The sequence below is a fragment of the Oryza brachyantha genome, chromosome 1 (assembly GCF_000231095.2).
Source record: "Oryza brachyantha chromosome 1, ObraRS2, whole genome shotgun sequence".
In the NCBI taxonomy this organism is placed as follows: domain Eukaryota; kingdom Viridiplantae; phylum Streptophyta; class Magnoliopsida; order Poales; family Poaceae; genus Oryza; species Oryza brachyantha.
Window position 1 is genome coordinate 31,746,458 of NC_023163.2, and position 23,864 is coordinate 31,770,321.

The 23,864-nt window shown below is 42.4% G+C and overlaps 3 protein-coding genes across 4 annotated transcripts; 1 reads left to right on the forward strand and 2 right to left on the reverse strand.

Annotated features, from left to right (window-relative positions):
* Positions 1–1,724: 1,724 nt before the first annotated feature.
* LOC102721613 (autophagy-related protein 18a) lies at positions 1,725–5,713 on the reverse strand. Its single transcript, XM_015837287.2, has 4 exons — positions 4,792–5,713; positions 2,817–3,018; positions 2,146–2,272; positions 1,725–2,055 (listed from the first exon to the last, which is right to left on the reverse strand). Exons 1-4 carry the CDS (start codon positions 5,668–5,670, stop codon positions 1,959–1,961), a joined length of 1,305 nt encoding a protein of 434 aa, XP_015692773.2. The 5' UTR covers positions 5,671–5,713; the 3' UTR covers positions 1,725–1,958.
* Positions 5,714–8,313: 2,600 nt separating this feature from the next.
* LOC102721896 (protein SRC2-like) lies at positions 8,314–9,691 on the reverse strand. The gene has a single exon (XM_015835371.2). The coding sequence runs from the start codon at positions 9,607–9,609 to the stop codon at positions 8,515–8,517; it is 1,095 nt and encodes a 364-aa protein (XP_015690857.2). The 5' UTR covers positions 9,610–9,691; the 3' UTR covers positions 8,314–8,514.
* Positions 9,692–17,244: 7,553 nt separating this feature from the next.
* Positions 17,245–22,601, forward strand: LOC102718600 (mitochondrial thiamine diphosphate carrier 2). 2 transcript variants are annotated; one of them, XM_040529861.1, is made up of 8 exons: positions 17,245–17,471; positions 18,526–18,642; positions 19,303–19,414; positions 19,579–19,706; positions 20,227–20,379; positions 20,781–20,930; positions 21,457–21,653; positions 22,078–22,601. In XM_040529861.1, exons 1-8 carry the CDS (start codon positions 17,346–17,348, stop codon positions 22,103–22,105), a joined length of 1,011 nt encoding a protein of 336 aa, XP_040385795.1. In that variant the 5' UTR covers positions 17,245–17,345; the 3' UTR covers positions 22,106–22,601. The 2 variants fall into 2 exon arrangements, 1 of the variants encoding a protein (XP_040385795.1); XR_005812976.1 differs by having other exon boundaries at positions 17,246–17,471; positions 21,457–21,865.
* Positions 22,602–23,864: the final 1,263 nt, after the last annotated feature.

Sequence of the window (23,864 nt, forward strand, 5' to 3'; positions counted from 1 at the left end):
CCAAACGTTTGATCATTCTTCTTATTTAAAAAAATTATACAAAACTTTAAAAAATGAGTCATTAATAAAGTCTTATTCATGTTTATCATCTAGTAACAATAAAAATATTAATCGTAAAAAAAAATCAAATAAGACGAGGAGTTGTTTATAAATTTTTATTGTTCTTTGTATTTGTAGTAGTGGTGGTTGCGCTTTATATTATGGGATGGAGACATGGAGTGAGTATATCCTTATGATTCATGAACATATATATAAAAATTTTATTCGTAAATTATTTTTTCTTTGCAAATATGTCGTTTGTTTTTTTACTTCAAATAACAAAAAGATGGCCCCTATTGCTGCCCGTATGATTTGGATCAAGCTGTTGTAATCTAGCTACGGAGTACTTGTACCTATGTTGTACCTGCTGGAAATGAGATTTAGGAAGCGCTTTCATCGTCTTACAGGTGCAACTAGTAACAGTTGTGTTAAATTTTTTATAAGATCCTTCAGAAAGTGGTTCTGTGCTTGTGTAGTCAAAATTTGTATTTACTATAACTTAATTTTATATTTGATTTTATGATTTTTTTTTCACCATAATTTTAGAGCTTTTACTTTTAAGTGTGTATATAAAAAGTGCGCCTATAAATTATATTTATATGTAAACACAGTTTCAGATAGAGCTAGATAACGAGCCAGCTCGGCTCGTTATAAAGCTCGAGCTGGCTCGTTAGACTCGTGAACCATGCATAAAAAGTTAACCTAAACAATTTTTCAATATGTTATACAAACAATTTTTCATTTCAAACATACAAATCATATGAAATTGTATTTAAATATTAAAGTTTGAAACAACAAATCACATGGTGAAACTATGAAATATTGAACACATGCATTAGAGGGTGAAATCGATGAACGCCGGTGAATCTCGTGTCTTTGGTCTAGCTCGTTAGGCTCGTGAGCAGCTCACGAGCCAGCTCGAGCTGGCTTGTTATCTCTAACGAGCTAAAATGCTAGCTCGGCTCGTTAGAAAAATGAAACGAGTCGAGCGAGCTAACAAGCCACGAGCTTTCTATCCACCCTAGTCTCAGACTACGTTCAGCTTCTAAAAATTTGGGAAAAAAGTCACATCGACACGTACGGTCACACATTTAAAGTATTAAACATAGTCTAATTATAAAACAAATTTTAGATTCCGTCTAGAAACCATAAGATAATCTTTTGAGTCTAATTACTTCATCATTAGCACATGTTGGTTACTGTAGCACTTATGGCTAACCGTGGACTAATTAGGTTCAAAACATTGTCTCGAGATAGCTATGCAATTAGTTTTTTTGTTTTATCTATGTTTAATGCTCCATTTACTATATTTAAATGTTCAAAAATTCGATGTGATATTTTTAAGAAACTTTTTGGAAACTAAACAGAGCCTTAATATTGTTGAAGAGAGGGGGTATCTCTACTCCTGATTGCTTTCTTGTTAGGTCAACTAAACACGGCAACACTGCACGGCACGATACCATCGGTTCGCGGACAATTGGACAAAAAAAAGTCCACAATACTAATCATCTAGTAACACGCAACTAACTAGTACCAATCAGGTTCCACAGAAACAAGCAATCAATTGCTTGAGGAACACAAGCAGCAAAATACCACAAGAAACTTGAGAGCCACCGCCTACTGGGAAGTTTATCTTCAAGAGGAACAACGAATCGTCAGCTGGATAAACCTTCAGGCGAATGGAGTATAACAAGAATTTTGCTAACGTGGTAGTATTATTATGTTCATCTGCGCAAGGGTTCCTTTTAACCCTCAACAGAGCATACTTGTAGAATCACCACTAAGATATATTTACAAATAATAATAATAATAATATTTTGTCTTTGCTCAACACCCTCGTTAGGAGAAACGAGAGGGCGCAAAGGTTACTGTACAACCCTGATACATGGCAGAAATACGGGTGCTGCTTTGGGCTGCTGCTACTGCGGTTGATCCGATGATGGTTTTAGGAAGTTGTAGCACTCCAGCTGCAGCATCTCTCCTCCGTTCACCGGGTCGAACTGGCATCTGTAGAAGCTGCAAATCACGAAAGGCAGATGTGAGGTCAAACCTGTGGTTGGGAATTCTCAACAAGAAACAACGGATGTTCAATCTTGATGCACATACCTTCCATCCATCCCAACAACTGCCACGGTATTCTTCTCGTGCCCAAATGCTACGATATACTGCTCCCCCTCATGAAGTCTAAACTGAGCTACAGACCACTCAGAATGGAAATATTTTGGTAGCACACCTGACAGCAACAGAAAATCAACAGGTGAACATGAGCTAACCCGGAGTGACATGCACTCCAACCAAAACAAGGAAAGCGACATTCTCCATCATCATAAACATGTATTCCTAACCAAATAATGACACAAAACGGCTTTAAAATACCTAGATATATTATAAACTGTCAAGATGCAACCAGTACTTGGGTACAAATAAAATAAAAATCATAAGACTACTCATGCGGTGTTGATTTCAGGATCACAACAAGGTCAACAACAAATGAGTAAAAAGAAGGAAAGAAGATACTGGATACAACTTATTAATAATGAGGTTTGTACCCACAGGAATTTGGAGAGATAAATTGATGTATACTAAAAGTATTTATTAATTGGTTTTTGAAAGAAAACTTAAAAGTCATATATGTGCCTCAAAAGAAAATTACAAGAATATATTGTTTTTTTCTCAAATAAGCAGGAAAGCTGCATATGATTCCAATATTCATTATTTTCAAACATGGAAACATTCATCCTAAAAAAATTTGTAAATGAATGGGGAAACATAGTTACCCTTAATGAAAGAAAGAGATGGACTAATATGTGGAACGTCAGGATCTGGAGCAGGCAGGGGCTTATCGTTCGTGGTTAAACCAACATTTATCTTTAGATTGAATACATGTATTGTTCCTTTATCACTTGATACAGCCAAATACTGCAAATTGTTGGAGAATGCCAAGCTATATATTTCTGCTCTATCAGCGCCTCTCCTTACCTACAACAGAAGAAAGCAGAAACTGTTAGTTGCTAAATCCCTAGAAAGAAAAAGGAAATGCAAGCTTCATCGTGTTGTAAGCTTACTAATGATTAACAAGTAGCAAACCGACAAGACCAGGAGCATACACACATTCTTATGCAGTAAGTACTTACTGGTATATAGTCCACCAGTAAGCTCTTATGTGATATACTAGCAAAGCTGCAATGCAGCAAGTTGGATGTAGTTGAATATAGTCCACCACAAGTAGAATTTTATCAATCTAGTAAAAAGTTGCTCACGAGTTGATTTAAAATAAATAAATAGTAAAATTGATATGTCAGTTTGTAAATGGATCAGGTATTTTCTAACCAACTGCACAATTCTGAGTGTTCTTGGTCAGAGCCAGATACTTTTTGTGTATTTCTTGATCCGCACTCAGAATTAAACAAATACTACATCTAGAACAATGAGCCCGATGAGATCTTGTCTTTCAATATGTGATCTGAAACTTTGTTTTTAATAGCTGGTGAAACTTCTGTCATTGCATTTCAGACATGTTGATTTGTTGAACTATGCTATTCATATGCTGTATCACATATATAATCTCTGTTTTCACACTAATCTGGTTAGCTGTGTTAGCTCTGTATTATATGACTGATATTGTTCTCATCTGACCTTAAAACATGATATCACAATTACAGTCATGCGAAAGTTTGTTTCCTCAATATCTCAGTCATGAACACTCTCGTGATAAACGAATATAAGAAAAGGAAAAGCAAATGGTGTAAGAAAGCTACTTGCTACAGGTCCATATTGACGAGCAGAGGATCGCAACCCTCCAGATGATGCGAGAATTATATTTCCATGTGATCTTTCTAATTGTCATCTTGGCACCCCAAGTCCACAGCAATGATACTATAGAGCACATTTATTTTACTCAGGAAAAGATGCAGACTATATCACCAGCTAAAGGTTATGCACTTTATTGATACTTGAAAGGACCATATTTTCTCAAGAACTATGACAAGAAATACCCAAAACTACTAAAACGTCCTGGAAACAAAAGACCTAACAATGTTTGGCCCAACTACCAATGTTTGCCACCTCGAGTCCTACAAATTTGTTGGATAAAATGCGGTACTCCCTCTGGTCATTAATATATATGGCACAATGTGAAATATCGATGACTAGAGGTAGCATATACTCTTGTACCAACAAGGAGTAGTGTGGTTTGGAATGTGAAACTATGTATGACTCAATTTCAGCATGCATCCAGTTCTAAACACAAACCCTTCTCAGCTGTAAGTTTCAGGTGGAAAATGGGAGACAGGATAGGGCATCACAAAACCTGGGTTGGGTTATAGTTCAACTCCTAGAATGTCTAGAACTGTAAAATTTAGAGACAGTGACTACATAAATTTCCTAATTGGAGCTATCAGTAAGTACTAGTATCGTTTCATTTAGATAGCTTGAAAATTGCAGTACGATATGCAGCAGAATAAGCACAATAAAATTGCTGGTAATCTATGTTAAAGCAGAAAAGCTTTGGTTCTATCATGCTTCAACCATTCATTCACCATGTGCAGTCTTATACAAAATATGAAGCTTTTCATGGAACAGTAGAGTACCATTGTTGCATCTTTAGTGTCATGCATAACAACTTAGAAAGGTTATGGTATAATCATTTTGAGCAACAGCAATGTGTTATTGATGCATTCAAACTAAATCATACTGCATTAGTCAATTCTAGTATTGCCAATCAAAATCTAGATGAATGTTAAGGGAGCTTACTTCCTGTAGGAGATTGCCCTCGGCAGCATTGTAGATTCTGACGAGTGTCCCCTTGGTGCTGGCAGTAGCAATCAGCCTCCCGTCCTGCGATAATGCAAAGCACGCGACACGGGAAGTATGCGCATTGATGAACTTGGTCTTCCTGGCGCCATAGTGTTCCACCCTAACCTGCCCCTTCTGCGCACCGGGGCAAACCAGCACGATCGACCCAGGCTGCTGCGACACCGCACAGAGGCCCTTCGGGTTGGGCGCCGTCTCGATCTGGTGAACAAGCTTCAGGTCTGCGAAGTTGTAGACGAAGATTTTGTTCTCCAGGACGACGATGATGCGATCGCGGCGGAGGCGGACGCCCCGCACCGGGGAGCGGAAGGAGAGCTCCCCAATACACCGGCTCTGGTGGTCGTCCCAGATCATCACCTTGTTGGGCGGGTAGTGAGGGCTGTCGCCGCCGCCGACGAGCGCCAGTATGTTGCACCGGAACAGCATCTCCACGACGCCGATCCCGCCGCCGCCGCTCTCCCCGGCGGCCGCGAGGTCCCGGCGGAAGATCTCGCGGAACGGGTCGCAGTTGTAGATGCGGAAGCCCGACTTAGTCCCCGCCGCGAAGCACCCGTAGTCCTGGTTGAAGGAGATGTGGAGGAGGTCCTTCGCCGCGGGGGGCTGGGGAGCCCTCTCGCCTCCCCCACCACCTCCGGCGGCCGCGGCGGCGGGCGGTGCGGACGAGGACGAGGAGTCATCCGCGTCGCGCTCCTCGTCGCCAGAGGGGGTGGGGTCGATCGAGGTGGTGGGGAGGGGCTGCTCCGCGTCCGTCGCCGGCGGCGGGTGGTCGGCGGGGCTAGGGTTTGGTGGGGCCGGCGCGGCGTCGGGCGGCGTCGCCATGGGGGGCAAAATGGGAAGCGGCGGGGAGCTCGTCGCGAGGTCGCGCGGGGGTGTGACGTGCGGCTGGAGGAGGTTCCTCCGACTTAAAAGTCAGGGGGACACTGAGGCTGACATGTGGGTCCTGCAGTTTATGGGCCCACATATCAGCGACACGAGTCGTGCGGTTGGGGAGGCGTACTCGGGCAAATCTGAGCAGGTTGTGGCGTTTATTTACGGGAAGTGCCATCGGTGAGCTGGTTCGTTGCCGTGCGTTGCGATGAAATCGTGTGTAGTAGTAGACGATGGCTTGCAGGGGAAGGAGGCGGCAGCGCAGGCATCTCTTTCGTGGCGTACGGGTTTCTTCCTGTGTACCACCGTATGTTACGTGCTGTACACTTGCGATAACTTTACGGCCACGTAGACGTTGTAAGTAGTAAAAAACGGTGTATTCACCACTAAAAGCGCTCCCACATATTAGCATAAGAGCATTTTAAGAACATTCACGATATAATAACTATATAATAACTAGGATGACAGATGTTCATATAATTAAATGAGTTATCATATATGAATTATTGTTTTTGAGTGTTTATAAGTGTAGCAATAGATAGCAATTACAAGTAAACCCATATATATAACTATGTAGATTATGTGCCACGGATAGAATCAGATTATGGGCAGACTGAGAACGGAGAGATGATATGTGTCTCATCTTTTCGCTTCTATTTATACTTATAAGTTAAAATTTTAATTTTAAATATAAAGTTGATTTTAAGGTTTTTATCATGTTCTATTTTTTGGTTTTTGTTTTTATATCGCTAAGAACATGTATATAAATATTTTATTTATATTTTTTCTTTTTAAAATATGCCGTTTCATTTTTTTCTCCAAGCAGAAAAAAAAGACCATCGAACACTTAGCATGGACTGTCTCGTACTCAAACCATTCGTATTATTCGAAAATTTTACATATTTAGTAATTATTTTTATATTATTTTATTATTATTAAGTATATTTTTATGCATATATATATTTTTACATATTTTACAAAAAATTTAGAATAAGACGAATAATCAAACATATATAAAAAAAAAAGTTAACGGCGTCAAATTATTTAGGGACGGAGGGAGTACTATCTAAATAGTCCCAAACAAAATGTGTAGTGCACTATCCTTGGGGTTTATCTTTGGCAAAAACATATATGTAAGTAAGTAAGTTTCTATGTACAGTTGAAGTTCGTGAAAAAGAGTTTGATTATGTTCTTTCGAAAGCATATGTTTATGCTCATAAATTACGTATCGTTCTAGCATATGAGCTCTTCTCCATTGTCCCAACAAACAGCTCTTTAAAAACTCTTTAAAAGCAACGTCGAAAGTCACCATGTAGCCCACAATTTTACTCTGGGCTTGTTTAGTTCACATGAAATTTCATGCTCACTTCCCACATCGAATTTTTAGACATAGCATTAAATATAGCTAAAAATATAATTAATTGTACAGTTAAAAATAAATTTGTGAGACAAAATTTTTTAGCCTAATTAGTCTATAATTAGTCATAACTGTCATAGTAACTCACATGCGCTAATGATGAATTAATTAGTCTTAAAAAGCTTGTTTAGTGGTTTTCTGACGCCTCAGGTAAAATAGTCTTCTGACATCCGATCAAACATCCTATGTGACACGTCTAAAAATTTTCGCGAACTAAATAAGCCTTAAATAAGCCTTAGTTCAAGTCTGTTTAAGTTTTTACTGAACACTGTAAAAAAAACTCGATCTGTTTTCTTATAAGTTCGTGCTAGTTTACTGACCACCCTCAGAAAAACTCTTGCCTTTTTTACAAGTTCGTAGAATAATTGACTATGAGATCAATTCCCCAGCTGTTTATTTACAATTTCGTGCCCACAATTGAATATGAGATCAAATTCTGAAGCGTAATTGTTGTGTTAATTAATCTATCTCCAGTAACATCAGCCATGAAGGAGAAGGGTACTTTTTTTTACCCAAAATTCGCTCTTATCAACATAGGAAGTTTGAAAACACCAATCAGGTCTCTGCAAACGCTCACCAGCTAGCCGAAAGAGTGAGGCCCGTTTAGTTCCTAAAAATTTTCACTCAAAAACATTACATCTAATTTTTAGACACCTAAAAAAAATATTAAATATAGATATATATATATATATAAATAATTATACAGTTATGTGAGAAATCGTGAGACGAATCTTTTGAGCCTAATTAGCACATAATTAGTCATAAATGCTACAGTAACTCACGTGTGCTACTGACGAATTAGTTAGGCTCAAAAGATTCGTCTCACGGTTTCCATACCAGCCGTGAAATTCGTTTTTTTATTTTTATCTGAAAACCCCTTCCAGATATCTAGTCAAACGTCTGATATGACACGTAAAAATTTTCATTTTACCAACTAAACACCCTCTAAATTGCGGAAAGATGCTCATGTAGTAGAAATTACGAATACAAGAGCGAATCATGCGCATCAAAAGTTCAACTCGAAGACAGAATCAGCAACAATTATTGCTGCTTGAAAATTCCCGATACGAGTTGTACAAAATAATTGATCAAGTTGATCGACGAACAAGTAATCAAACCAGAGGCTCAGATCAAAAAAATACTCCACCAATCAGACGCTTAATTCAAAGCAAAAAAAAAAAGGACAGAAGTTGATTGATTTATCAGTAATTCAGTATCATATAAGCCTCACCGGATGTACACGGCGAGGAGATCCTATTTACATAATGCATAATTCGATAATTTGGTCCTCGAAGTAAGTAAAATCAAACAAAACCAATACGATCATATTCATACGAAAAGAAGAAACCATCCATTGCATCGATCGACCCATTGCTCCTCTAGAAATCGAAGCCGCCGCCGTCGTCGAACCCTGCGTCGTAGCCGGCGTCGTACGCGGACGCGTCGGAGATGGCGTCTCCGATCAGGAGACCACCGAGCGCGCCGCCGAGCAGCCCGGCTCCGAGCCCCATCCCGAAGTTGTTCTTCTTCGGCTTCACGGCCTGCTGCTGGTAGCCGCCGTACCCAGCCTGCGCCGGGTAGCCGTAGCCGCCGTACCCGGCTTGCGGCGGCGGGTACCCGTAGCCGGCCGGCGGCTGCGCCGGGTAGCCGTACCCGTACTGCTGCGGCGCCGCGGCGTATGGCGTGGCGGTGCTGGGCCCAGCGGCGGCGGGGTAGGCTGTCACCGGATCCCCCGCCTTCGCCGGCTTCCCTCCTGTTGCGGCGGCGGGCGGGTATCCGGCGGGAGGCGGGTAGGCCGTCGATGGCTCGCTGCCTTTACCCGGAGGTGGGTAGGCGGACTGGGGTGGGTAGGCTGCGGCTGCGCCATCGGCCTTCGCTGCCTGCGGGTAGGCGGTCGGAGGCGGGTAGGTGGACAGGGGCGGGTACGGCGCGGCTGCCCCGTCGGCGGCTTTGGCTGGCGGAGGATACGCGGCGGCGCCGGCTGCGGCGTAAGGCGGGTAGGCTGCAGGCGGTGGAGCCTGCGAGTACGCGGACGGGGCAGCGGCACCGGAGTAGGCGCCGGATTGGGTGGCCTCGCCGAGCTTGTAGGAGAAATTGAGGACCCCCTGGGGCTTCCCGGAGGAGAGCTTGCGGACCTGGTAGGCGACGAACTTGGCGGGGACGGCGCCGTCAGGGACACCGGAGAGGAGCTCGGAGAGAGGGATGTGCACCTCGCCGACGTCGCGGTCGCCGAGCGCGCGCTCGGCGCGGAGGAGCACGTGGAGGGACCCGGCCCCGGAGGCCGGGACGGTGAACCGGAGCGTGGCGTTCCACGTCGGGTTGCGGCCCCCGGCGCGGTCGGTGGGGATCCGCTGCCGCGAGCGGGGGTCGCCGGAGAGCGAGACGACGGCGTAGACCTCCATCTTGGAGAGGAGGTTCACGTCCTTGAGATCCTTCGCGGAGATCAGCGTCAGCTCCAGCGTCCTCTGCGCCATGGCCGCCGCAGCTGCCGAATCGCGGGTGGAGATTGGAAAATTTTGTGGAGAATTCGATCGAAATTCGATCTGGTTGTGCTCGAAGACTTTGGGGATTTTTTTGAGACGGCGCGGTATATATAGGATTGGGGGAATCGGAGGAGGCTACCGCGATATTTCTTGCACACGGTATTCTGTTCAGGACACTGACGCGTGGGCCCCGTAGTCCAGTGGGCCGCATCGTCAGTGGCTACGTCTAGTGACATGTAGGTCCTTCGCGAATACGCGTAACGATAGGCTCATCTCGCGACACGCGGTGGACGACGCGCGAAGTAAGGTAGCAGTGCATGACATGTGGGCCCAGCATAGTGTGGGACCCGTTCTCGTCGCGATCGTTCCTGCTGCTTGAGGATTTTATGCGCGTTGGCGTTGACCGGCGAGGCAGCAGCCACTTTTGTGTGGCGTACGCGAACCTTGTATTCTCTTCTGGGCTAAGGAAAATGGACGAGCGGACGAAATTCAGAGCACTCGACTCTCGTGGACGCGGCGAGGACGCTGCTTTCTCACTTTTTCCACTGTAGCTTCTACTTTCTCTGCATTTTTATTTGATTTTTGTCCACCATTTGTTTTATTTAAAAATTTATATAATTATTAGTTGTTTGTTTTCAAAACATAATAGTTAGTGAAAGAGCATGTAGCATACTAGTTATTGTCATTTGTATCGAGGGTGAATGTTGTATCTTTAGGAAAAAAGTTAAACGGTATATTTATAAATAAAAATAATTTGGAAACAATTTTTATATGCGTGTTTTTAGCAATCTAAAAGTAAAAACTACAAAATAAATTATGATGAAAAAACCCTAATATCAACTTTAAATTTAAGGTTAAAGATTTAAATTTTGACCATGAAAAAACACGAAGTTGCTGATCGTTGGACCGTCAGGCTTTAGCTAAATCTCTGGCAGCACTAGCCCAACCCCCGCACTGACTGAAACATCATTGGCGTCTAAACTGCATGATTAGTATTTAGGGTACTGAAGATTCAGGACTTGCCTTCGACAACATTGAAGTATTCGGTCCGGCGGAGAAATAACATCGAAGTATTCAGCCTGGAAAGCTGAATATTCGAATATAGAGTGAAGTGCACCGACGGTTCTTAAACTTGACTTATCTAGGTCCCTATGTTCTCAAATTACACTTTAACGTCGCTAAACTCGACTATGCGTCCATTAGTAGTCCAAACCAGCCTTGGATGACTTTTTAGCAGACGTGGCATCGTTTGATTGGGTCATTTACATTATCTTCATTTCGTTGCCCCTATAATCAACCACAAATTAAACAGCTCATTTTTTTACCTATAACATCACATTAATTGGGCCATTTACGTTATCTTCATTCTCCATTGACTAATGTAAATGGCCCAATTAATATGATCTTATAATGAAGATAACGTAAATGGCCCAATTAATGTGATCTTCCAGGTAAAAAAATGAGCTGTTTAATTTGTGGTTGATTATAAAGGCAACGAAATGAAGATAACGTAAATGACCCAATTAATGTGAATGAGCCAATCAAACGATGCCACGTCGGCTAAAAAGCCATCCGATGCTGGTTTGGACTACTAATGGGTACATAGTCGAGTTTAGGAAGGTTAAAGTGCAATTTGAGAGTATAGGGATCTAGATGATACACCTAGACAAGTTTAAGAACCGCCAGTGCACTTCACTTTTGAATATATGCGCTTGATGCAGATGGCAACGCAAGAATTCTTGCCAAACATCACGTAGGACGCGTGACCTTTTTTTTGGTTGGTTGGTTCGCTTAACATGAGATATTCCAATGAAAATACACGAACTGCTAGTGCCAACAGTGACATATCAGTATGGAATATGAGCAATAATTAACTTTTTGCTACTCTTAGAAATGCGCTAACATATTTGTCACTAGGGTCCACGGGGAATTTAATTATTTGCCACTATTAAAATAGCCATCTCTTCAAATACCATCTTTAGAATTGCTCTTACACAATTGCTATTGGAGAGAGATTTTTTCTTAATTTTTTGCCACTTTCTGCCTCCGTGGCATGCCACTATGGCGCTGCCTCCGTCGTTGGGAATTAGCGGCAGAATCAGCTAGCTTTGCGGTGTTGCATGGTTTAATTAGTGAGTAGAGTTAATTTGGCATGGTTTAATTAGTGAGTAGAGTTAATTTGGCATGGTTTAATTAGTGAGTAGAGTTAATTTGGCAGTGAGTAGTGAGCGAATAATCGGCGTTTATTTTTGTTACGGTGCACTGTGCGCTTCGTTCCTTTTTTTGGTCGGCTGCCTGCCTGCATGCCCGTAGCGGACATGGTTTTCGAGTTCGGTTCCTAATCCTATCAGGTTGGAATTAGTACACAATTAATTAATTATTAATTATATAAAATTAAAAAATAAATTAATATGATATTTTAAAATAATTTTCCTATAATTTTTTTTAAAAAAATACATCGCTCCACAGTCATGCACACCGAAAAAGAGAGAAATCATGATATAGCGTCAGTATCGAACGCTTATTTGATATGAAAATGATACGCATAACAAGGTATTGTTATAAACTTTTTATTTTTTAACTGTATTATAAACTTTCTAGAAACACTTACATGCGAACTAAGCTATATATGCTCTCACCTCCTGGCTATTTATTGGTTCACTACTCACTGCCAAATTAACTCTACTCACTAATCAAGCCATGCAACACCACAAATCTAGTTGATTCCACCGCTAATTCCACAACCTGGAGGCAGGGCCACGGTGGCATGCCACGGAGGCAGCAAGTGGCAAAAAATTAAGAAAGTCTCTCTCCAATGGCAATTGTGTAAGAGTAATTTTAAAGATGACATTTGAAGATATGATATTTTTAAGAGCGGCAAATAGTTAACTTCTCATAGGGCCACATGTCATAGACACATGAGGATCCACATGTGTCACGCCCAGAAATTCCTCACACGAATTTCTGAACTTAATTGTGTATTAAATCCCTGTCCAGGACCAGCCAGGGTACACAAAAAGACAATGTTGATTAAATAACCATCGTTCGTAGAAACAACTGAAAATAATACTTATTCTAGCGGAAATACAGCGGAAAGAAAAGGTAGACTAGTTCCAGCGGGTACGGCTCCAGTCCACAGGCAAAGCTTCGACGGTAGACCAGCTCACTCCTGAGAGTCTTCTCCACCAGACTCAACTTCTAACTCTGAAGGGGAAAGTTAAGCAAGGCTGAGTACAAACCACCGTACTCATCAAGAAACACGAAAAAGGGGCAATAAATGATGCATAGGGATTATCAAGGGCAGGCTAGGGTTAGTTGTAATAAAGCAGCGGTTAAACAAATAACAGAGATTAAAATGAATAAAGATAATTGAATACAGTAAAGGATAAGTAAATAACAGTTGTAAAATACCACAACACTGTCCAACGTTACACCACGTTGTAACAGGCCCAACCACTACTCAACGTTACACCACGTTACAGTAGTCCCGAGTGAAAACCAGTTTACTCAAGTTATTAAAGGTTCACTAATCACAGTGAAGCTGGGAGTTCGCCCGTAACCGTGGGCACGGCTATTCGAATAGATATACTCTGATCAGAGGTGCACTACTGTACTCACAAGACACGACTCCACTACACTTGAACGTGCGCCGACATACCACCATGGTATACCGGAAAGGAGACCGTGATAGAACCCGTCACATAACCCTCCCTATTTAATCGCACCGTACTTCAGGTTTCACCCCCCTCCTTTACACCAAGTCGGGCAGTCCCCTTTTGTGCCTTGGTAGATCCGGAAGCAGCAGAGGCTTTCGTTACACCACGATTGCCCGTCCATACTCCATCACGCCTACCCTTGCCTCGGTACGTCAAATAGTTCGGAGCCATGCTTCAAATCCCACCTTACCCATTTCGGCATGTGGTTAGCACTTAGTTACTTTCAGGGTTTCTCGTGAACCGGTCCTTAATTGCCATGGGTGCGACCCTCAAAACCATGCACCCACAGTCCACCATTATCAATATTTTAGTTGACATTAACCCGAACCGGGTAATGAATCAATATTACAGCTATTCAGAACTAAGCATGACTAAATGTGATCCCATGAGCTACTTGTTCTAAGCACGGCTAAGCATTAACCTAGGCCTAACTCTAATCAAGTTACCCCTGGTCTAACAATGAATGAAGTTGGATAATCAACGGCATAATAATAAGGTTTACCCGAAGAAAATAAATACAATAAATACTTTAATTAAAAACATGCATGTTTGAATAACTAAAGTGGGGAATTTGCAATAATGGGTTCAATATGATCAAAGATGAGTGCCACTTGCCTTGCTCTGGCCCCTCAGGAACTTCGCCGACGAACTCAAAGTAAACCGGCTCTTCGGTGGGGTCCGAATCTAAGCGACAAAGCACAAAAATAAATAAAACAGGCACAAACTCTACTGAAGCAGCAAAAGAAAGTATTTTTAATGGATTCTTGGCAATTTTATGAATTTAATGAAATTTGAATGGACCTAAACGGAGACTAGATGAATTACTTATGAATTTTAGAAATTTTCTGGGTTTTTCTAACTAAACAGAAAAGTCCTAAATCAATTATTGCGCAATTAATGGGGCTGCTGACGTCAGCGAGGAGAGAGGAGGTGCTGACGGGTGGGGGCAACCTGTCGGTAGGAGAGAGGGGAGAGGAGAGGCTGACAGGTGGGCCCCACGGGAGGAGAGAGGGAGGAGAAGTCTGGCGGGTGGGACCCACCGGCCGGCGAGAGGGAAACAGAGAGGGGGAGGAGAGCGTGGCCGGCGACGAACGACTCGGGCGACGCGGCGGCAGCGTGACCCGGCGGTGGCGACGACGGCGGACGCGGCGGTGACGACGCGACCGGCGGCAACGGCGCGGGACGGCGGCCGGCGGCAGATGCATCGCACCGCGGCGGCACGACGGGGACGCCAGGTGGCTCGGGGAGGCAACGACGGCGCGACGAGCGCGGCGGTGCGGCGAATGGCGGGAACGAGCAGCGCCGGCGAAGAGCGGCGACGGTGAGGCGGGGGCGACGGCAAGCGGAGGGGCGACGGCAACGTCCAAGGCGCGCACGCGCACGGCGGCAGCGGTGGCCTCGGCGGCATCCCGCGGAGAGGAAAAGAGGGGAGGTGGGGAGCGGAGAGGCTCACCGGCGATGGGAACGACGGCGACGGGTCGGCGAGGAGGCGGGACAGGTGGCGACGTCCGATGACGCGACGGCGACGATCGGGCGATGGGATCGGGGTGGCGGTGGTGAGGTCGGGCGCGGCGGTGCGGCGAACGGCGAGAGGATGCACGGGCGCTGGAGATGCCCGCCGTTGACGACGAAGGCGGCAGCAAGTCGGCGACGGTGAGGCGGAGGTGGTGACGTGGCTGGACGGCGACGAAGGGCGTCCGGCAGCGAGATCGAGCGGCGGCGACGACGGGGCAGCGCGGCGGCAGCTCGGGCGGGTGGAGGAAAAGGGTGAGCGGCGGCGCGAGGCGGCGGGGATTTATAGTGCGGGGAGGCCGGCTAGGGCGGACGGCAGGTGGAGACCGAGTCGGGCGCGGCGAGGACTCGGCGACGGCGGTTGCGGCGGCTAGGCGGACTCGGACTCGGTCGGCGCGGTCGCCGACAGGTGGGCCCCGCCTGTCAGCGGCACAAAGGCGGACTTTGCGGGCGCGGCGCGGCGAGCTGGGCCGAGCGGCGGCCCAGGGGAAGGAGGCGCGCGCGGGGAGAGGAGGCCGGTCGGCTGGGCCGGCCGAGCGGGGAGATGGGCCGGCTCGGCTGGGCTGGCCCAGGAAGGAGGAGAGGAAAAAGAAAAAGGAAAAAGAAAAGGGAGGGGAGGAAAATTGGACTTCGGCCCAATTTGAGAAGGAAGGGAAAAAGAAAGGAAAAATGAGGGAAAAAGGAAAGCCCCACGTTTGCCGAGTTTTAAATTAATTTGTTTGGCCAAATTTATACTTCTGCAATTTGAGTTTAAATTCAGTTAGTCGATTTGCGAGCCTCGATTTAATTAAATTAATTTCTTTTAGAGGGATTTTTCCTGAGTTAATTAAGCCAATTGTTATTTACGGATTTTTTTACGAATTTAGGCTTGGGACAAAACTCCGGGTGTGACAACGTGTCATAGACAGCGGGTGTAAATATGTTAGTTGTCATTTCTAAGAGTGGCAAAAAGTTAAATGCCCCGAGATGTGAAGTTGATCATAAACAGCTGAAGTGAGAAACAACCATTAAAACCATAAGAGTTTCATCGGAGAGGACATGGGGTGAATGTAGATACCTGAAAAGGGTTTCCATCGTTTCGCTTTACGAAGAAAAAATGAAACCGTATTTTTACAAATAAAAATAATTTACAGGTAAAACTTTTATATACGTATCCATATCGACTAAAATAAACTATGGCAAAAAATTCATAGATTCAAATCCAACATTAAGTCCTAAGATACAAAATTTGACTTATAAACGGTTACAAATACGAAACGACGAAGACCTTGCTAAATCTCATGGCCAGCTTTTCATTTTCAATAAAAAAAGGCAAACAAAAACTAATTTACAAATAAAACTATATGCATGTTCATAGCGATATACTCCCTTTATCTCATAATATAACACACAACTATCATTAACATAAATACCACGAAAGAGTTATAATTACGTTCTTATCTAGATTATCTAGGTACATGTACGTATGTAATGAAGTAATTTTTAAAGTTTATTTGAAGCAGTGAACCAAAGGTGAAACCGCGTTTTTTAAATAAGAAGTTATTCATAAATAAAAAATTTTATGTATGTGTGTATAGCAACTTAAAAGCAAAAGTTATAAGACAAAACACAATAAAAAACCTATAAAATTAAATCTAAAATTAAGCTTTAAAATTTTGACTTATAAGTAGCGAACCAGCGGGGACCACCGAGGCCGCGTTCGTTTGCCCCTAGCTAGTTAACTTGCCCCCTTGTTTTTCGCACGTACGCTTTCCGAACGTATCTTTTGCAAAAAAAATTTTATAGGAAAATTATTTTAAAAAATCATATTAATTTATTTATATTTTTAAATAATTAATAATTAATTAATTATATACTAATCTATATTCATACGTTTTCTACGTCAGGCAAGTAACTTACCATGCCATGGCTCCAAACGAACGCGGCCCGAGGATATTGGGAACTGGGAAGCTTTCGTGAGATAACCTGCCAAAGTCGTTTAATCATCGGGCCGGGCCTAGCATGGGCTGCCTAGCAAAAGCCCAGTGTGACTTGGACGCAAATCCGTGTTGCAACTTGCAACGTGCGTGCCACGTGGCTAATCCGGTCGGTAAATGGCATTACCGGGTCGTTTTAGGTGGCATTCACGTGCGGCGTTTTCGGTAGCACGTTCAACGCTGGGGAAGAGAGTGATTAGAGACGCCATTAGCGACGCTTCAACAATAACACCTTTTAAAAATGCATATATCCAAGTCAAAATTTTGAAAAAAAAATCAAAACTCGAGAAATTTTATGGAAAATAACGTGTATATATGTAAGCTTCTCTCTATCGAAATCGTCAAGGCCTAAATTTCGCCACGTGAAAAAAGAAATAGAGCGAATCCGCCTTCTCCGTTACAAAGCGGATCCCGCGCCGCTACCACTCGCGACGCCAAGAGCCAAACCGCCTCTTTCCCAAAAGGCCAAAACCGCCCACCTCCTCTCCTCTCGCCGCCGCCGCCGCCGCCGCCGTTGCCGCCGATGGGCTCCGAGGAGGAGCCGTCGCAGATGCGGAGGGCGCTGGTGGACGCGCTCGCGGGGGCCATCTCCGGCGGCATCTCCCGCACCGTCACCTCCCCCCTCGACGTCATCAAAATCCGCTTCCAGGTCCCCCCCCCCACCCCCAAAAATTACGCCCGCTCGTGGTTGCATTTCCCTGGCTGGGTATCTCCCGCGGGGGAGCGCGTGCGTCGTGCTGTTGGTGTCTGGTAGCTAGAATTTGTAAGATCGGTTGCTTGGGGTTGCATGGGAGAGGTTTCGAGGCTCGTGGTAATATTTTGGCCTTTTAGTTTTTGGGGGAGCTGCGCTTTTCTGTGAGCCGGCTGCATCTCTCGATTTGCCCCTGCATTGATCATGTCCATGAAATTGAGGTCGAGGAGTAGCGGCCGTCGTGCGTGTCTGTGTGAATTTGTGGTTTCAACGACAGGGAGCTATTTGTTCAATTCATTCGGGCATGGGATGCGTTAACAGTTGAAGTATGAGCTTCACATGTCTTACTCTCAATTGCTGGTATTGGAAATGTATTTTTGTTACAGTGGATGTATTGTAGCCGTTATTGGTCAAGTACATACAGTAACTGGCAATTGTTAATATCCAGTAACACAGAATATTTGTTATTCAGAAGTTATTCTTGTTATGTTAGCTTACCAGATACATTGTTGGAGGCTTGGGCATGTACTTACATTAGTGCGAACAAGCAATATCGCAACTTCTCATGAGTTGTTCAAAATTGGATGATTGGATACACTTTTTAAAACTGCTAGATAAGCTAGACTTAGTTTGATGTCATAAAGTATGGTATGATCTAGATATACCTTATTTGGTGAAACAAATTTTATTAAGGGACCTTATGGATTGCACTATTTATGTGGCAAGGCAGTTGTCCCACATGCCTTCTCTATTAGATTGATGGCTTCTACACTAATGCTATATACTCCCTCCGTTTCACAATGTAAGCTCTTTCTAGCCTTGCCTAGATTTATATGGATGCTAATGAATTATATATTTATCAATTGATGAATTTAGATAAGGCTAGAAAGTTTTACAATATGAAATGGAGGTAGTAGTAAACTGTATTTGGTGCAACCTTCTGGTGTCAACCCATGACAATATTTTTCTGATTATGTTGAATATTCAGATTATTTCTTATGACCTTTTGCAGGTTCAATTGGAGCCCACAACCACTTGGGGTGTACTTCGAAGGGATGTCTATGGCCCTTCCAAATACACTGGACTTCTGCAAGCAAGTAAAGATATTCTCCGAGAGGAAGGTTTGCCGGTATCTCCTTTTCTTCAAACATTTCTCAATTGATGTGCTGTTCAGTAATGAACAATATGTATATGCTGTTGCTCGTTATCTTGCATGCTTGATTGGAACCACTCATCGGAAGATCAGATTTCATATCATTTTTATCATGCCGAACATGGACCAAATACAAAAGCAAGTTCAACAAGTAACATGTGGCTACATGCCTACATCTAGCATGTGTTAAAGGTCACTCAAGCACATGTCACACTATTTCTTCCCATCATGTAACTTATGATGGTGCATGAAAACATAAGCCATTAACTTGATCTACTAGACTACTTCCTGGTACGGTTCAAATGAAAATGGAAGGCACTAGTCTGCAAGATATACTAGTCTGATACTGTTATAAAAAAAAATGTACCACATGTACTTTTATGGCTGAAACAGAATCTTGAAGTTAAGTTTACTTATTAAGTGATATTGGCTGCTGGTTTGGAAACACCTTTTTTCTTGCAATGTATTGGGGGACACAGCATGTGTTGCCTTTATTTTTTTTCTCCTAAATCTGTAAAATTTGTTGATCTATGTGTGATTTGGTCTTATTTTCTGTTTGATTGGATTATCATATCTTAAACAAAGAGAGTCCTTCATTAATAGATGTTGTCACCATGAAAAATTCTGATCTTTCAGGGATTTTGGAGAGGAAATGTTCCAGCCCTGTTAATGTATATGCCATATACAGCTATACAATTTACCGTTCTACACAAGCTCAAAACATTTGCTTCTGGTTCATCCAAAACAGGTGCATTTTCTCTCTATGGTACATTCCAACTTGGTCCATTGTTCTAGACTGAAGTATGAATTACAGTGGTCACTCTTCAGACCTTAATTTACAAGTTTTGCCCACAAATTTGAGCTTTTCTTTTGTTTCTATGGTCCCTGTCTGATCTGTTATTATTTGACCAGAGGATCATTTGCACTTGAGTCCTTACCTCTCTTATGTAAGTGGGGCTATAGCAGGATGTGCCGCAACTGTAGGATCATACCCATTTGACCTTCTCAGGACTATTCTTGCATCACAGGGTGAGCCGAAGGTAAAATGATATTCTCTGTGGTCGTAGACACTGTTTTTGTTGCATTGAGGTCTTAACACAATTTCTGACCATGTCTTCCCACTTTATTAGTTCCTAATAACATGGATTTGATGCTTGTTCTCAATAATGGCTCAATCAGTTCAGTATACATAACATAGTATGCAAAGAACTTCCTGGAACCTTTTTACCTTTTTTAGTTAAGTTCAACCATCTTTTCTCTTCATTCTCTGATTTGTGTAGTTTTGTTGACCTTGCACACCATACTACACAGTAGTTATGTTGCCACAACAATTTAAAGGCTGAGGTCTTTTTGGGTAGAAATTCAGTCTTGTTTACTGAAAACAACACTGATTCAGATTGTGGTCCAAAGACATGAATATTTTTGTCCTCTTATTGGACCTTATTTTGCAAATGATTCTTTTTGTCAAACTTATCCACGACCATATATTTATTCAGCATATATAGTACTAGAATATCATGGAAGAAAATTATATTCATGTTCAGTTATGTTTCTATGTAGGTTTACCCTGACATGAGGTCTGCATTTATTGATATAATTCAAACCCGTGGTGTCCGAGGGCTTTATGCCGGTCTAACTCCAACTCTTGTTGAAATCATACCATATGCTGGCTTGCAGTTTGGTTCATATGATACGTTCAAACGGTCAATGATGGTAACAATACTTATCTCACATTTTTGGCACATGCTTATACTATTTTGAGATAATTTATATCTGAGTTTTATGGCATACCATTTTAGATGTCATAGCTCTGCCTCAGTTTTGTATGTCCATTTCATTACACCTTTCTTGATAACGAAACCATTGAGGTATTAAGAGTGTATCTTTGAATCTATATAGATTTCAAACAAATGAAGACCTGAAAAATCTACTCTCTACATAACAATCTGCAATTAATGGAGGTCATTGTTTGAATGCTTAATGCTATGCAGTAATACTTGATAAGAAAAGCGATTATGTTTTGCACTTAAAAGAACTTTTTATTGCTGTTGGATTATGTGAATGCTCTTCATTGCTTAATGCTTGAACTGTCTGACCTTTTTCTTAACATTTAGGCATGGAATAGATACCGATATTCACATCTTCACTCAGGAAGTGAGAATGATTCAGTATCAAGCTTTCAGTTATTCCTTTGTGGATTTGCAGCTGGAACATTTTCAAAAGCTGCCTGTCACCCACTTGATGTTGTGAAGAAAAGATTTCAGGTAACTATCATTTGTCATTTCTTGAAAAAAGGCTTATTTTGATCAATATTGGTCATGATAAATTTCTGTGGACGAATAATTTTGATTGAGCTGCAGTATGGTTATGAAGTGTTTATAACAGTATTTAATATTGAGATGTAGTTAGTGTGGTGTAGTAGGTTGTCTGCAGCTGCAGAGTATGATCTCCAATTCTCCAAAGGTCTGGTGTATCATCATGTGTGACCAGCCAACTAACAGTACCATTCAGGTAGATATGCACAAGATTAGGTCATTAGTCAATTAAGGAACATGGCCTGCCTAAGTCGAAAGCAATTCTTTCCGTCAAAATCTGAACTGAATATATCTGCTCTGGCCACCTGCTGTCCATTTTTCTGGAGCTTCATATGTTTGGACTGTTTCACCTGGCTTCATGCTTTCTGTTGCAGACCTAGCTTCATACATTTCATATTTTATATTCGAGCTGTATTTATCTCATGAAATAGTTTCAAGGTTATGGAGCACTAATATTGGTTCCATTGTACTGCAGATTGAAGGATTAAAACGGCATCCAAGATATGGGGCACGAATTGAGAGCAGCACATACAAGGGCATGTACCATGCCCTAAAAGAGATTGTTGCAAAGGAGGGGTATGGGGGCCTTTATAAAGGACTTTTTCCATCTTTGGTGAAATCGGCTCCTGCTGGTGCTGTGACATTTGTGGCATATGAATACATCTCAGACTGGTTAGAGTCAATACTGATGTGACAAATCGCCATGCAGTGTTATTCATTTTCCTCCCTGTGTTGTGTTGTATTGTCCTTATTCTCTCGCTTTGCTGTTGCACACTTCAATTAGTTTAATCGATTCATTTGTGGAAGAGGTTGCCGTTCCTTTAGATCTTGCAGTCCATACAAGATTTGAGGAGCCTACAAAACCTGCTGGATGAGTAATGCTCGTAAGCTCCTCTCATGGGTTATGGACATCAGTTAACGTTACCAATAACTAACCAGTCAGATTGATGATTAAGCATTTGGCTTGCTATATAACTTCTCATGTGCTCAGCCAGACCTACTTTTTTTTTTTCTAATTTATGAGCATGCTACATGGTTTTCTCACGTATGCATTATATTGTGACCTAAAGTCACTGAATCTGAAATCACTTTGCAGGATAGGGAGCAAAGCTGGAGTTGAATGAGTTCTTGGATGAATGAGGAGCCATTGAGATACCGTGATAAGAGAACAGTGTCCACACTCTGATCATCTGTGAGGATTTAATTGTTTTGTCATGACTGCAAGGTCGGAAGTTTCAAGTGCATACAATTCCTTAAGAGCTGATACTTGTAAACTCTCGCGTAGAATTAGCTACTGTCATTTCTCTCCTTTTTTGCCCCATTAACTAGCGCCTTGCATTCGTTGAGATGTAAAGGTTAGGCTGAGTAAAACTAAGGAAACTGTAGAGGCTGTGGCGCATGATAAAGGCCTGGAACGGCAGGCATTTTTGTTAAGATGAGATTATCTCACTCCTATATGTCCTTAAGTCACAAAATGCAATCAATGTGAACTGTAAAGTATTACATGGTTAGTAGCTGATCTGCCTTTATCATTCATGCAAACTGTAACTCTCAAACTGGAAGTCGTGCTGGCTTCGTGATGAGTACCATTCCCTGCTGCTTTTACTGTGAGCATATGTTGGTCATATGTCCATGACATGATATGTTGGTCATTTTTGTTAAAATGCAGATGCTGTAGAGTAGTGTGTTGTCTTGGTGATGAGTCGGATTTCCTGCTTCTTTACTCTGAACATATGATGCTGACAGGCTCATGATTTGGTAAATTGCCAATGCTGCAGGGTCATGGCTTATGCACATGGTTTGTTTTTGAGCCATGAATGCCAGAGCATGGCTTTTAGACCAATCCACGACATATATATGCTGCCGCCGCCTACCAGGTCGATGCCGGCCGAGACGTGAATGCCTTTTGTCAGGGCCATAAAAACTGTCTTATGTCGTGTGTGGACAAGCGATGAATGAAACATGATGAGTATCTGTGCATATCGGAGGAATCTGGTATCCAATTATTCTTCTCTGTGTAAAACTGTATCCTGTCGTGGGAGAATCAGGAGTACTGCATAACTGAAATGACTGCCGGTGCTTTACAGAATGTCCATACAAGAATATCATGGTAACTTAATTAATACGAGGTGGCCTTTTACAAAACCAATTCCTTGAGAATATAGAAAAATAGTTCCAGAAATTCTAGTAAAATTCCCCCAATCTGAAAGAGGCCTAATGGTCTGTTCATTACTGCACTGAAGAGAGAAAGCACATTTTTTCCCCATGAACACGCTCTCTAAACTGTTAATTATATATATTTTTTAAAAAATAATAGAAGAATTGCTTTAAATATTAAGATAATTATTTTCTAAATTTGAATGAATTAATATTCATTCTAGCAGTTGCTAGCAACAAATCCTCTATTAAGATGCTTTCCAAATAGCTAAACAGTGTGTATTTTTAAAAAAATCTAAAAAATGTTTGAAAATAAAATAAACTAAATTTTAAAGTTTAAAATAATCAATATTTTGTTTGATGTTATAAGATGTGTAGATTAGTGAAGATGCTAATGAATATGTTTTATATATATATATATAATATTTATTAATCTAAGAATGAATATATATAAAAGACCGAAACATCTTATAAAAATATGAAACGGGTAAAATAAAGACTGACCTCGATTTGGATGAGACAATTTACCCAGCTCAAACGGGGTTTTCAGCATCGTCCCTTGATTACAGCAAGTCAGCAACACAACTGGAACTGTTTGATTACAGGTTAGACTGACATCTGGGGCCCGCTAGTCAGCCCAAGTCTACTGCGCTGCCCTCGCGTGTACCAAAAAGGAAAAGAAAAAAAAAAACTCGCCCACTTCGTCTCTCCCCTCCCATCTCGCTC